Here is a 15,431-nt window from a genome sequence, read left to right on the forward strand (position 1 = left end):
GATCCTTATTATATTATTATCTGTAATGGTGTTTTCAGGTCTGTTGTAGCGGATAAACAAACCGCAAATTGAAAAGCAAAATTGAAACTATATTATAAATAACATTGTTTATAGGTTATATCTGCATGACAGCTTGTTTTTTTGTTTTTTTCGTTGCATAAAATAATAATAAATATGGTTGAAAATTAGACTAAACATAAGATTGTGAATGTGGATGTGTAATTTTATTTGATAATTTTTTTAATAGTTAAAAACGAATTATTTGAATAAAGTGTTTCCTGTTGCCTATTTGTTGAACTTTCCTGCAAACTGCTGACTGTTTTTTGGCTTAAATAAATATTAATTAAAGTTTCATTTTAAACATTTAATTATGTTCAAAGTATAGTTTAATATTAAAAAAAAAAGATTCATATTTAGAAACAGGAAATATGTCAAGGGAGACGGACGCAGACAAACGTGTACACAAAATTTATTTATATCTATTTATATGCCCACGTTGAATTCTTCCACTCCACAAACAAAACCAGCGGCATAAAGATCAAGCCTTTTTGACCCAAGATTCTTTCTTGTCTTTAATTTCTATAATTAATAAAAAACAATCTTTTATGTGTTTTAATGATTAATAAATAAATCTGAGAGTCAAGGTGAAAGAATAATTTCAGGGGGAAAAAGACGGACTCCACAAAGACGGAGTCCATCTAGACAAACCCGTTGTGTCTGGCTTTCATAAAGCTCGAAGCTGTTTTCCCTAAAGTTTAGTTATTGATCTCAGCGTTCGATGTATAGATCATCGATCAGTTCAGTCACACTCTGCGCCGTTTCCTAAACACTGAGGCATTTGTGTGAGATCGTTTCAGCTGTTAGGATTTGACCTGTGAAACCAGAAATATGCTGGAATGAAGAAATGTCAGCTACCTTGTTTTATTATCTGTTGAACAAAAAGCCATTAAAAGCTGTTCCTTCCTTTAAATGATTATATCCATGCTGGCCTGAAATTTAATCTTACATAGATGTGATTTATCAACAGTAGATTAATTTGATTATTTCGAAAAATAATAAAAAGAAAAAGGAAGGGCGTCATATGGGGAGGAAATTTTTTAATGGGGTTTTTTGTTCTGGTTTTGTTTTTTGCTGGTTTATATGTTTGTATCTAGTTCAGCAATTAAGCGTTATCATTTTGTTTTATTTCTGATATTTTTCTGAAAAATAGAGATAATGCATCAATCTATGCAGGAAAGTTTATTTCACGAACAGAAGTCGTTCAGGAGGGCATGCTGCATATTTAGGCCTAAATGTGCGTGTTAGGTCAGTCTTACAACAAGTGTACTATAAATTACAATTTTACATGTAATTATTTCATTTATTATAAATTTTGATTCTCATTTTATCTCATCAACATTTTAAAGAAAAAATATTAGTAAATTTATCATATTCACCATAACTTTGTTTCCCCGTTTATCATACAGGCCTGTCACAAAAAGAGTTGGAGTTGAGAGGTTTGAAAAGTGAAAATAGAACAAACAGATATTTTCTTCTTAGCACAAAATATGCAGTGGTTAAGTAAACACAAGACATTACATGAAAAGTCTTTTTTTTTTTCTTTCTGGCTATCTTAACAAACAAAATTTTTTTCTAACATATCTCTGTCTAAGAAATGATAGAAATGGCATTGCAATTTTAACCAAAACATGAGTTTGTTTGTTTGGTTTTTTTGTTTTTGTTTTGTTTTGTTTTGTTTTTCTTTACTGGTTAATTGGAATTTTTAGACGGATTGTGTTTGGGTCTCTAACAGCATCAAATTTCCTTCTGTTTGAAATTATTTGTCTGATTTGTCTCTGTGTTAGCTTTGGAGTGGCAATCTGTCCAGCGTGCCATGCCCTGTTAATCAATATGTTGCTGTTATCCTCTCAACATAGACACACAACATTATGTCAAAAGCACAGCAGTGCAAAAATAAATTAGTAAAAAAATTTCAAAAAATGAAATAAAATCACAAGAGCCACACCCAAAATATGATGTATATTGTGGCATAATGAAGCAGCATGTGATCTTTGTATTGAACGTATATTGTTAGTATATTTTCTAAAGCCTGATTTAGTTAATCAAATGACTGAATTCCTGTTTCGGTGAAGGAACATTATAGTTGAAGGAAAATAAAAATTCTGCTGTCCTTCAGCTTCTTCGAGTTAGACAACAAATCAGCTTAATTAAAGTCAGAAGTTAGATCAAATTTAACATTATGTGAAAGAGATTTAAAAAAAACATTATATCAGCGTATGAAATAATAATAGAGAAGCATGCATGCTTTTATGATTTTGTTATATTTCTGATTCAACTTTTAGCATCTTATCACCACAAAGATGACATTCTTATTACTCACATCACTTATCAACAGAATATGCATAAGAGTACAACTTCTCCAGCATCAATGTCCTTTCAGGCACTGGTTGCTTAGTAACAGAAGGAGAGACGTATTAAGACTGAATAGTCAATCAATTCTCCTGCAGGAAGAGTGTGGAAGACTGTGTGCCTGGTGTTTATAAGTATCTTATAGCTCTGTGATTGTGTACTTTTTTTTTTAGTCTTGTGTGTTTTGTTTTGTTTTGTTTTGTTTTGTTTTGTTTTGTTTTGTTCTGTTTTGTTTTGTTTTGTTTTGTTTTGTTTTGTTTTGTTTTGTTTTGTTTTGTTTTGTTTTGTTTTGTTTTGTTTTGTTTTGTTTTGTTTTGTTTTGTTGGGGGGGAGGTTGTTATCAGATTCTGGCAATGTTCAATCATTTAAATAATTTCAACCACAAGGCGTATTAAAATATCTGCAACAATTCTATTTCAAAAGGTCAAAGATCACATTGATTCTCCCCCAGGGGTTTTCTGCTTTTAATTTTGTCAAATTAGTTCAGGGCTTTAAAGGAGGTCACGTCTTATCTTCACCATACAGCAGAAAAAAGAAAGAAAAAGAAAAGCAACCAGGTCACTGATCATCCTCCGAAACCAGTTCTATAATAAAATCTACTCCATTACATTTGCTCCAATTTGCTGAAAAAAGAGAGATCAAAGAATGAATTGTGACTCAACCAGTTTGCTAAACTCTCCATTTCAGTCAGGTGTATTTGTTGAAGTGCTTTGTTAAACTTTAGATTTTTTTATTCAAACGTGGGATTTTGGAAACAATAGCATAAAAGCTATTTCTTTGCACATGTTGAGTTTTCCCTTATTAAATTATATGTATTAAAAACAGATAGTAACAGCTGATAAGGCTAACAAAAGACTTGAGTAGTATCCTATCCTGTCCTATCCTATCCTATCCTATCCTATCCTATCCTATCCTATCCTATCCTATCCTATCCTATCCTATCCTGTTTACATCAAGCAATAACATTAGTGTATGATATGCCTTGTATGGTCAGCTGATGATGAAACTGGTAAAATTATAAGTTTCTCTAATTACCAATCTGTCATCTCAGCTTATTGAAAATTTTGGAAAGTTCTACAACTTAACTTCTTGTGCTTGAAATGTCACTTCAAGATAAACAAGAGTGAAGCAGAAATTCTCCATGTCTGTTTAACTCAGGTCTCTTCAAGCAAGGGGCAAAGAAATATGCTGTTTCATACAAGTCATCAATTTTCCCCTTAAACAAAGGCAGACAGAGAGAGATGGAAGCAGGAAGCAGGGAGAGGCAGAGTGAGAGACATGGGAGATAGATGAGAAGCACCAGCCACAATGCTAAATTTTCTTGTTTTATCTCCCACATTGACGTGTCTGACAATTATAGGCAACTAGAGGAGGAGATACAAGGATGTGCATTTAATATTGGGGTCGTTTAAAGGTTTTGTGTGTTTACTGCAGAAAGGAAAACATTCATCAAGCCAGCTTTGAGCTCCCCAAATGTAGGGGATAGCCCACTTTACAGTGCAAATGAGTGTGACACAAAGCAGCAGAGCAAGAGATGGAAACAGAACAACAAGGAAAAGGATGAGGAGAGGAAGTAAGGAAAGAGAAAGAGAGTTGGGCTGGTGTTAAGGTGATTAGTCTGGTGGGTTGGCGATAGAGAGAGTTGATCAATAACCTATCGATTGCCCATTGCAAGTGTCAGGGGGGTAGTGGGAAAGAGAGGGAGGTGAGAGAAGGGATAGGGAGGGAGTCGGTCCTGGCTTGACTTTTAAAAATCCTTTACTCTGCAGATGACAAATAACCCATTAGACTGCAGGAGAGCCAGAAAATGTGGAAATCCTCCATTGTTACACACACACACACACACACACACACACACATGTATGCATACAGAAATATACATACCCCTTTACAAATATTAGTTTGTTTCAACCAAGTGCAAAGCATGAAGAGCAGAGCATTTTTTAACTTTGGCTTCTTGGGGAAGAAAAATCATTTCTGTAAGTAGAGTGGAGGAACTATTGAGTTCAATGCAGAGAAGTTACTTAGCAGACCATTACTTCAAAGAATTCCTGTAGGCTGAAATATTTACTGGAGCGAGCCTCACTCAATACTCACCCTGAAACCTTTTAAAATGTTTCTGCAATAAGTCTGTTAGAAAAAGACATCAGATTCAAACACAAACAAAAGCAGAAGAGAACAAAACTTCCTTTTTTTTTTTTTACTTTATCTTTTTAAGGAAATTGTGCATTCTGTGTTGTACGTTGGCCTCGATGTCATCTGTGTATTCTTTATTTGGAGCCCTGCGGAGCAAAATGATGATATCTTGCTGTGATGTTAAGTGATGCTGCATTTGAAACTTTCCCTAAGGCCTCCTCACTGCTAATAACAGCAGTAAATGGAGTCTGAAAAATTCATACAGGTAAAAGAAGAAGAAGAAGAAAAGCCTAAAGAGGCTGAGTTAATTAAGTCAAACGGCACAGAGGTATGACTTTTTATCGTTTTCTGTCAGCGCTGATCCCTTCTAACAGTGTGCCTTGTAAAACGAGCTCATGGAATTACAAGATTTGTTGCTCTCTTGTGTGGTTATTGTCATGCAGGATGGGGTCAGAGGTGAAGGATTACTCATCTTGAGAAATACAACAAAATCCAAAAGGATGGTGTTGAGAAGTGAATCCTTAAAGAACAAACCATTATTTTTATGGTCAGATCTGATAGAAGCACTTCACCACAGTGAGCAGAGACAGTGTTTGATGGAGGTGTGTGATACTGTGCGTCGTCATCAGAATGAAAACCGTTCTTAGCCCGTCGTGAATCACTTTCTCTTTGCTGAGGCTGAGACGTTTGATAGCAAACCATGATGGATTCTCTTTGTAGTGAAGCTTAGTTCTCAAACACCCATTATCTTAACAGATCCTGCTGATCACAGGACACATTTAAACAAATGGAGAAGGCTTTTGATATTTGAGGGAAGCCGTGTGTGCGAGTGATGGGTAAAACACAGCCTTTTTGCCTGGTCATCTCTATCTCAGCCACATTCTCCTCTCCCTTTCTTCATCCTGCTTTCATTTCTTCATTTTCCATTTTCATCTCCTACGCCTGCTTCTCTCCTTCTCATGCCCTTGTGCCACCCCCCCTTCCCCCATCTCTCAGTGAGCCCTACCCCCACGCAGTCTCTCTCAAATTAATGTGGAAATATTGACAAGTGATTGGCCTGGGAGGAATAGATCATCGGGATGTAGAAAAGAAGGATGGGGCTGAGCTGGAACTGCTTCTAGTAGATAGTAGATCCTTACCCAACAGCTTTGAATGTTTCCACGCTTGCTAGTATAATCTTTGACACTGTATTATACCCCCTGTATGTTCATCCCCGCAGCATAAGTCAGAAAGTACCAGTGGCAGGAGCACGATGAAGAAAGTCAGAATAGAAATCTATCGACACAATGACGCCTCACAAAAAACTCCCTGCCAGGTTAATGTCACAAGCAGCAGCTTTCACACCACACACTCCACTGTGTAAACTTAATAAAGTGCTGCAAACAATCTGCAAAAGGCCAATTGGTCTAAATGCCACTTAAACAGATGAGAGTATGAAAATGGCAAATAATAGCCAATCAGTGAAGTGCTATACTGTCCTCTAGCAAGAGTCGACCCCTGACCCTATATGAGGATGCTGAGGCTAAAGGTTACCTCTCCACGGGTTAAAGGGCATGTCCATGTACTGACCAGAAATACATTGCCATGGCAACAGCACTGACCAAAGAATGTGGTGTTCAGGTTTAGAGGGTTCAATCACAGCGTTATGATGGTGCTTGTTTAACCTGTTTATGTCTTTTATTCATGTAACACTGCAACATTATTATGAATTCATTGTATATCAGCTCATTATCTATATTTGTATCTACTTTTCTAATCTTATCATAGATTTGAAATATTTTTCAAATTTGTTTGGAATACGGTACACTGGTTAAGCTTAAAACTGGGTCTTGGACTGATTTCTGTCTGTGGCTCTTTGTTCCATTTCTGATGTCCAGTGTCTCATTCACCCTCTGTATTTCTCTGATGTTTTTATTGACAAGATGTTCAGGTATTGTGGAGGAAAAATTTGCAATATGATATGCAAAGATATCAGAATTACATTTCAGAGTAAGACATGGCTGAAATCTGTATAATAATTTATTTTTCTTTTTAAATTTTGTGAATTATTAGGACGCCCAGCTTCTGTGTTAAAACCCAGTGGTCTGCATGTAGTACGGTGTTTAGGCCATGGTCATGAACTGTAGTAAAATGCTGCCTATGTGCCGATGTCACCATATCATATAATGATGCACTTAATTATATGTCATACTCATAAAACTCTGAATGGTATTCAATAGTTCACCCAAATATGTGAGCATTTATGGACAATTTGGGTTCATTATTAAAACTCATTTCATCCAACGACATGTTTACTGGCATCTAGTTTTGCACCTTGTTGTGCTTTTGTTGCATACTATACGATTATTGTTTCTAGATGGGGTTATGGTCATCCAAAAAGAGTTGTATGTGTCTGATCTGTCCTCCAAAATATCTGCTCCTCTAGCCTACATAAAGTTACTGAGTTAATCAATGTTATTAAAGATTTGTTTCTACCTAGGTTTAATGATGTCTCACCCTTTAATTCTTGTAATGTATTGTCAGCTTCCTTGTACCATAATCTTTTAGCATTTCTTCTCTGATTTTCGTGTTCACATTATGGACCTTTTAGATGATTTCCTTTAATGTATTAGTACTAAATTGAACAGTGAATTAGACAGAATTACTCTAAAAACAGGAAATATCATTACTTTGTGATCACTGGGTTTTCATTTATATACCAACAAGCAAACAGTTTAATTGAAAAGTGAGAATCCAAGTAATGTTACAGAGCAGCAAAGATATTGATTTAGGTTGCTCTCATCGACATATATTTGTATTTATTTTATTTGTTCTTTGTGGATCCTAAGATACATAGTTTACTTTAAATCTGAGCAACATGAAAAAAGAGAGAAAAAAATGAAGAATTATTTAAACACTTTCATCTAGGTGCAACTCCATTGTGGCTTGATGTGAATCTGCCCTGAAGTGTAGATGTTAGTGTAAAAGAAAAGGATTTCCTGACGTGGCTCATTTCTTAACTGAATGGCCTGATGATAAACCTGCCCATCACTTCGTTCACAGAAGCAGCTGCAGGAACATAAAAGCAAGTAGCTATATGCAAACCTGGGAGCTCGTTTGACAATCCAACGCGTAAAACATGTTAAATCATCCTGCTGTAAACTACATCGCGAGTCATTGGAGTTCTTACTGAGACTTTTTAATTTGCCTTCTTTTAAAGTTGTAAAAACAATTAGTTGGGTATGCTCGTTTTTGACGCTAGTTATATGGGTGCGATCGTTGTTTCGGGGGCTATACACCCCAGAATAATGTAAGATTATCAACCCATCCCACACTTATCTTCACGACCAGAGCTGCAGGATTTGTTCTGGTTGCTGACCTGGTGATGTAATGTGGTTAAAGTACGTCACTATCGCGTTACAGGCCGGGTGATTTACTGATGCCATGTGGGTCCTACAGCTGGTCCAACGTCAAGGTCAGATGATAACATTTCTTCTTCGTTTTATATTAAACTACATCTATTATGTGATTTTTTTATTTTTTTTTTAAAGAAAAGTTTCCTTCGTTAATAGTCTACTTGAAACCGATCAATAAAGTAATGTACGTGTTTTTAGTTTAGTTATTCTTTAGTTTTAAAAAGAAGTGTCGCTATTTTGTATTGACAGACTGAGATAATGATTAAAAAACGTTGACATAGGCTATATTTAGGCCATTTTGGCTGGTTACAAGTTGCTTGTCAAATCGATTCAACAATAAAGAACAGCTCCTTGAGTTCCATCAAACATCCTTAGTCCTAATTTCTAAAGAAGATTCTAAGGGAGTTTTTTTTTTGTTTGTTTCTTTCTTTCTTTGTTTGTTTGGTTTTTTTTTGTTTTGGTTTTTTTTTGTTTTTTTTAAGTTAACATTGAGCAAAGTAAATTTATCACTTCAACTGGCCCTGGAATGGCTTGGTTTTAATTGGTTTGTTAAAAGGCACAGAAAATAGATAAATAAGCATGTCCAAAATTCTTTTATTTTGACCAGTCTGTAAAGTATCACACGCATTATTATTATATAAATAGTTTGTTTTTTTTTTAATAATATTTTTCAAGTTGTGAAATTAACAGACTGAGCTATAAAACTTGCAATAGTTGGGAAATCTGTGACACACTGGCAAATTTTGGCTAAGCTGAATGGATACATGGATTTCCTAAAGGCACAACATTTGCAGATTGGTGCAAGATGTGAATGTTAACCTCTACACATTGTCAGCAATACGTCATTTAACATGTAACTTTTTCATCATCCTTTAATCTTCTCCATTTTACCAAAAGTGTTTTAAATGCATCGAACCTTTGCTGTTGAACCCAGTCTCTTATAGTGAAAGATTCCTTCTGCCAAAGGCTAAAAGTCATCTCAACTTTCCTCTCAACTCCACTCCCTGAAATATTTGAAGAACTTATTTTCCTTTTTTTCTTTAATGGCATTCTATGTTCCCATTTCTCCAAACTGCTTTTTGCTCATTGTGGCCAAAGAGCATCACTTCCTTGGAGTCTGTTACAGCCTCCTAAAGTTAATTTGGGGTTTTTGATTTGCTTCGCGAGCAATTCTGCAAACAGTCCTCTTAAAGTTTTGCTCTTCTTCCAGATCTCAAGTTCACCATCACAATTTATATCTATTAGAATTTCATGGCTACTTTATGGATGCCTAAAAAACACCAAAAAACCTCCTACACTTTTGAGACTTTATCTCTCTCTCTGTGTGTGTGTGTGTGTGTGTGTGTGTGTGTGTGTGTGTGTGTGTGTGTGTGTGTGTGTGTGTGTGTGTGTGCGTGTAGATGGAGACGTTTAAAAGTCAATAAGAGCAAGAACTAAATAGCTACAAAGCAGTAAAATATTCAACAAGTATTTGAATAGTACGTTTATCTCCTTTTTTTGTATTAAATTTGCTTGTAGAGTTCTCATGTCAGCCTTCTAATTCTGGATATATGCAGCTCCAGTGAGAGGAAAACTCAGTCAGTCTGATACAACAATACAGCTGCAGGCTGCGAAAAAGGGAACAAGAGCGCCACCTAGTGAAAGGAAACGGAACAGGTAAAAAACGTACAGCTTTGTTTACTGTATGTGTGTCAGCAAGACTAAGGCGGAGAACAAGATTAATAGTTCTTTTCAAATAGTCATAATGAAAAGAAACTTATATTATTTTGAAAAAATGTGTTTTTGTGTTACAAATTTACAAAAAAAAATCTCGGACTTCCACATTCCGATGACAACAGGAACGCACAATGAGGAAGTTTTAAACGTATCATATCATCTGTAGCTCGAAGAAAGGTGCCACTAACTCTTGGCTCATTTACAAATAAGCATGGCCCCCAAAAGAAAACCACTATGTTTACCTATTGCTCCTATTGGCAATGGATTTTCTTCTTCAACGAACAGGGATGTTGCATCAGAGTTAGTTTTCTGTATATTTTCATTGATGAATTTATAGAAAAATTTATTTCTACAATTGACAGAGAAGTCACTCCAGTCAACATTTATTTTCTTAGGGCTAATTTGGAATGTCTTAAAACTCTGTTGGAGGAGCCGGGCCTGGATGAGCAACAGAAGAAGAGATTAAAAGCTTTTTGCATCGAAAAAGCCATGGTGGGCGAGTTGAAAGATGATGATTTCCATCATATCTGTGAATTGGGTTCAGTCAGTGGACGAGTGGTTTACAAAGTGTGCCATAAACCTTCAGGCAAAATCTTGGCCAGAAAAGTGAGCTAAAATTTACATGTGTGGCTATACTGATTAATATTCCTATTCATATAAGTTATGCAAGACTCTATAATCAGATCTAGCTCTATTAAATGTACTTGATAGCTGACAACTTTGTTTTTTCTTCAGCTTATTCACCTAGAAGCTAGACTGGCAATCAGAAATCAGATTACCAGAGAGCTTCAGGCCCTGCATGAGTGTAACTCACCCTATATCACGGGATTCTATGGATGTTTTCACAGCTATGAAAAGCTCCACATCTTCATGGAAGACATGGTGAGAGAATGGAAAGGGTGGCTATACAGAATATATTTATAGTGTTTTGTTTTTACTTTTTGAATAAGTGAACCTGTTGGAATTATTTAGGCAAAAACTGTTTTATATATCAGTAAAGTGCTTTAGAGCTACTCAGAATACTTCTACAAAGGCATATTTTGCTGCATTAGTTTGTCACTCTGTTAGCATCTTAAGTAAAAAAAAAAAAAGTGATGGACAAATTTAGATGAAATTGTCAGATTATCTAAAAAAAAAAATAAAATAAAATAAAATAGGGAACAAGTGATTTTATTTTTGGGTTGATCCGCATGACTGACTGGATCCAAGAATTTAAAGATGAGGATCATTTTTGTGTTAGAGATTGTAACTCAAAAATAATGTCCACAATCATTGAGAGAAAATAAAGCATTATTGGTCTGGCAGAGATTTGTGCTTTCTGGCTACTTCCAGTAAATATGGAGTGTGTATTCTCTCTTGGGCAGGATGGTGGCTCTCTGGATCAGGTGTTGGAAGAAGCAAAGAGGATACCTGAAGAAATTCTGGGTAAAGTCAGTATTGCTGTAAGTATGTGAAACGCTGTTTCATTTAAATGATTGTAAAATGAGCAATTTTCACAATGAAAATGTTTATTTGTCAAAGATTCACTCGGCAGTTCTTCTATTGAATTAAGTGTGCAGGTTTTACAGGTTTCATACTTGTTTCTCAGTGTTGTTTCACATTAGGGCTATTGAAGATTACTGACCTTTGTAATGCTTTAGCCAGTTTTTTGTTCCAGGTTTTGAGAGGCCTTGCCTACCTACAAGAAAAATACCAAATCATTCATAGAGGTACAATTGTTTTTTTTAAGTTGTTGATTTGCAACATTAAACCTATGGAGTAATTTTCTGCACAGTACACACAGGGATATTATTTTGGACCCTTATCTATGCACATATTACGACTGAAGACTGATTACTCTGAAGACAAGAATGTGATTGTTAGCAAAAGTAGACTTTCCTGTTTTTTTTCCAGGTCTGAAGCCGTCTAACATACTGGTGAATTCATGTGGCGAGATAAAGTTGTGTGATGTTGGTGTGAGTTGGCATCTCCTAGATCATACGGCTAAGTTCTTCAATGAAACAAGATCCTACACGTCGGTATGCTGATCTTCTCTAAATTATGTCTCTAAACCCTAAATAAGTCATCTGCATTGTTCTCTTACCTGTATGCCTTGATTGATTTGTGTTGTGACTTTTTCTATAAATGATCGGATCTCATGTCGGTGTGTAGGGTTCAATTGCATATTTTTAGTTTACTTTTTTTTTTTTTTACAAGGTTACTGCAGGGTCTCAAAAAGATCTAAAAGTTTTAATTACAAATCTGCATTTAATACCTCAAAAAATTCCTTAAATTCAACAGTTTTGGTTTCAAATTTGACATGGTCGGTTTTAATTATGTCGGTCATAGTTGTACACTGCATTGCATTAAAATGTGGTGTTGGAGTCTTGCCCAAACTGCAAAGTGACAATACTGAACTAATTTCCTCCCATTCCCACCTGACAATCATATTGAAATTCAATGCCAACTTTCACTAAATTTGTAGGGAGAAATTATTGGGGAACATTTAACCCAACACAGACGTTAATCCTTTATTCAAGTGGATAAGCTACCTGACAGTGGCTTGAGAATAGGTGGATTCAGTGGGTAAAATTGAAAAATGCTAATTTAATATTACATGGGTGGAGAAAGGGCCATTGTCGACCGGGTCAGAATACACTTGGTGGAAAACCCATTCATAGGTCTGCGCACCTTGTTCAATAAGAACATGAAACTGGGAACGATGGGATTGAAGCTTTTAGAGTTGTAGAGCAATCAGCAAAAAACCAAATGGCAAACTCTGTCAGCTATTGATAACCATCAGACAGCCACAGGCAGTGTGACAAGTTCAACAGTAACATCAGCTAAAGAGTCTGACATGACAGTTGGAGTAAATCCAACTGTCATGTATGTTAAACTCCTCGCCAAACATTTTTGCATTATCTAACAAGAATCTGTGATTCTGTCATCAAATGTTTTCGTTATCAATTTGTTGAAGTGAAGCAAATCCTTGCACTTTGCACACACACCCAGGTCACGGTAACATTCAGTCACTGCTGATGTAAATAAATGGATTTTCTTCAATTCTAGGAGGCGTTCATTTTCGCCAGTGTTTGTGTGGAGAACTGATTGGATAACATTTAACCCCAATGGGCAATAAATTCTGTTCAAAAAGGTCTTAAAAAGTCTTTCACTTGTAAAAACCTGTTGTAGAAACCCTGTTTTAACTTGATTAATGGTGCTGGCTCAATTAGATCTAAAATACTATTTTAATGTTTACTTTTGGATATAACCTAATCTTTTAATACTAATTTAACTCCAGTTCAGCATTTAACCCTTTAATGTCATTTTTTTTAAATATCTGAAATGAGCAGCAACTTTTATTAAACGTTTAATAATCTTTTTGTTTTTTGCTGTGTAGCCTGAGATATTGCAGGGAAGCCCCTGTTCTGTGCAGTCGGATGTATGGAGTATGGGTTTGTCCCTTGTAGAGCTTTCAATTGGATGCTACCCAATCCCCCCTCTGGATAATAAAGAACTGGAAGACATATTTGGTCAACCCATTCTGGAAGATTCTCTGGAAGGGGCACACAGCATTTCCTCTAGACCCAAACCACCTGTCAGTGGTAAGCGTTATACAGGTATGTAAAAATGTTTCAAGTAGCTATTTAATACTTCTGTAGCCCAATAGAAATGAAAGGCCATGATGTTAATTACTTATCTGTGATTACTAGATACCACAGAGGAATATTTAGTGTTTTTCACTGAGTTTTCAGTTGTAGTTATGCTAAACAAACTAAATAAATTCTGGCTTCATTCCACAGGTCAGCGTCCTGAAAAGACCATCTCTCATGTATTAGACTACATAGCTGATAAGGTAAGATTCAGGGAGTCAAATTCTCTTCTATCCTACAATATTATAAAGGTCAAATTTTCATCATCTTCAAATTTTAACATTTTAGCCTCCTCCTACACTACCACATGGCTTGTTTACCAAAGATTTTCAGGATTTTGTGGCAAAGTGGTAAGGCAATATTTTAATCTAAATATATTATTTCTTTATTAATCTTTGCCTATATATATAGTTTTTTGGGGGGTATTTAAACCATCAGACATTATGTCTAAGGACCTCTTCTTAATTTGATGGGTGTAGAAATCTTAAAAAAAAACTTTATTGAATTCTTTCTACAGTCTAATGAAGAATACTGCTGACAGAGCTGACTTGAAAATGTTGATGGTAAATATCCTCACATTTTCTACTGTGTTCCATTACTTTAAGGAAATACTAATTGAAAAAAGTATTTTAAGTTTTTGTTTCCACCACATTGTTCCCCTTTCTGGCAGCATCTCAATTTTCTTCCTTCAGATTACAGTAGAAACCATTAGAAATCTTTTATAAATGGCAGTGTCGGTAGAGATCACAACAAGTCATATATCTTCGCTTTTATTAACAACTTGATAACTCATCAGCTCTGAACAGTAAGTGCATTGCCTCCAGGAAACTGTATATTGGTCAGTACATTATGAGCGAGGACAAGTGGAGAAGATTCCTGATAGGCAAACAGAGCCAAGTGATGCTTACAAAAAAAGACAGCAGGAAGGTGAAGGTTTCCATGTTGCAGAAATCAATGCCACCTGGGAGTTTTTCAATTGAAAAAAATGTGTAAACAGAGTCATCCCTGATTCTCCAAACTAAGACTGACTGCTGTCATCTGCAGGTGAAACAAGGCATTTTTAAATCCAGACACATGATTTTAATTTGTGTTTGGTTGCAGAACCACATATTTATCAAGCGGTCGGAGGCTGAGAAGACAGACTTTGCTGCCTGGCTTTGTAGAACCATGGGACTGAAGAAACCCAGCAGTGTGACACACACTGCAGACTGGAAATAATCTGTATGACAATTCATGCAACCATACCCCATAAAACTGAAATCCCCTTGTTTACCACCACCCTTTTTAGGTGGACCTGTAAATCCTTGAGTTGCAAATCAGCTGTTAATATTTTAGTCTGCAAAACTCTTTCTGAAAGAGATAATCTGTCCACAACAGGTCACTTGACAACAACACATCATTACTGCAAATTAAGAACGTCAGTGCAGTGCATATATATTGAATACTGAACATACTTTTTTTTCTCTGAATTTATTTAAAATCAGTACCCATCAGTCCAACCCATTACAGTTATAATTGGGAATTAGTACAGTTGTAAAGATGAATACATACATGAATTTATTTTTATATCTGTTTCGCAGACACATTTAGCAATGCATGAACTTATTTTACTCAACAGATTCTGCTTTGGTAGTCTTAATTGGAAGAGAGAATTGTGAGTAGCATGTTTTTTTTTACATGACTTTTTAACTTATTTTGAGAAGGTGAAGCACAATGTTCTGAGTTTCTTTATAACAACATAAAGCAGCATTGCATTCTATTATTGGTGTCAATGTAGTCATCATTTAGTCAGAGGCTGGTTTTGGAAAAATTGGATACCCACTATAAGATTAAATTGAGATACTCTTGTGTCTTCAGAAAGCTGCATCATGTCTCAATGAGCAATTTCCGCTGCAAACAATGCCATTGTGTGATATGTTTTGTGCTGTAAACAGAACATGTTGGTCTTTAATCTTTGTTCTTTGTCATGTAAACTTCCACCTAACACTTTTGTTTAAAGACACTTTTTATTTTAAAGTTCTTCCAGTATAGTTTTGTTGTTGTTGTTCTTAATGATTTTGTTTTTATTTTATTTCAAGAATTTTAAATAACCAATAACATGTAAGTATTTTATCATTTGGCTTCTTGTGGCAAAGTTTAACAA

The 15,431-nt window shown here is 35.5% G+C and overlaps 1 protein-coding gene across 1 annotated transcript; it reads left to right on the forward strand.

The window, feature by feature from the left end:
* Positions 1-9,867: 9,867 nt before the first annotated feature.
* Positions 9,868-15,168, forward strand: map2k2b (mitogen-activated protein kinase kinase 2b; the record flags this gene model as incomplete). Its single annotated transcript, XM_079243825.1, has 8 exons — positions 9,868-9,956; positions 10,052-10,262; positions 10,392-10,538; positions 11,021-11,098; positions 11,314-11,365; positions 11,550-11,674; positions 13,036-13,255; positions 15,146-15,168. 8 exons carry the CDS (start codon positions 9,868-9,870, stop codon positions 15,166-15,168), a joined length of 945 nt encoding a protein of 314 aa, XP_079099951.1.
* Positions 15,169-15,431: the final 263 nt, after the last annotated feature.

The sequence above is a fragment of the Telmatherina bonti genome (assembly GCF_933228915.1).
Source record: "Telmatherina bonti genome assembly, chromosome: 7".
NCBI lineage: Eukaryota > Metazoa > Chordata > Actinopteri > Atheriniformes > Telmatherinidae > Telmatherina > Telmatherina bonti.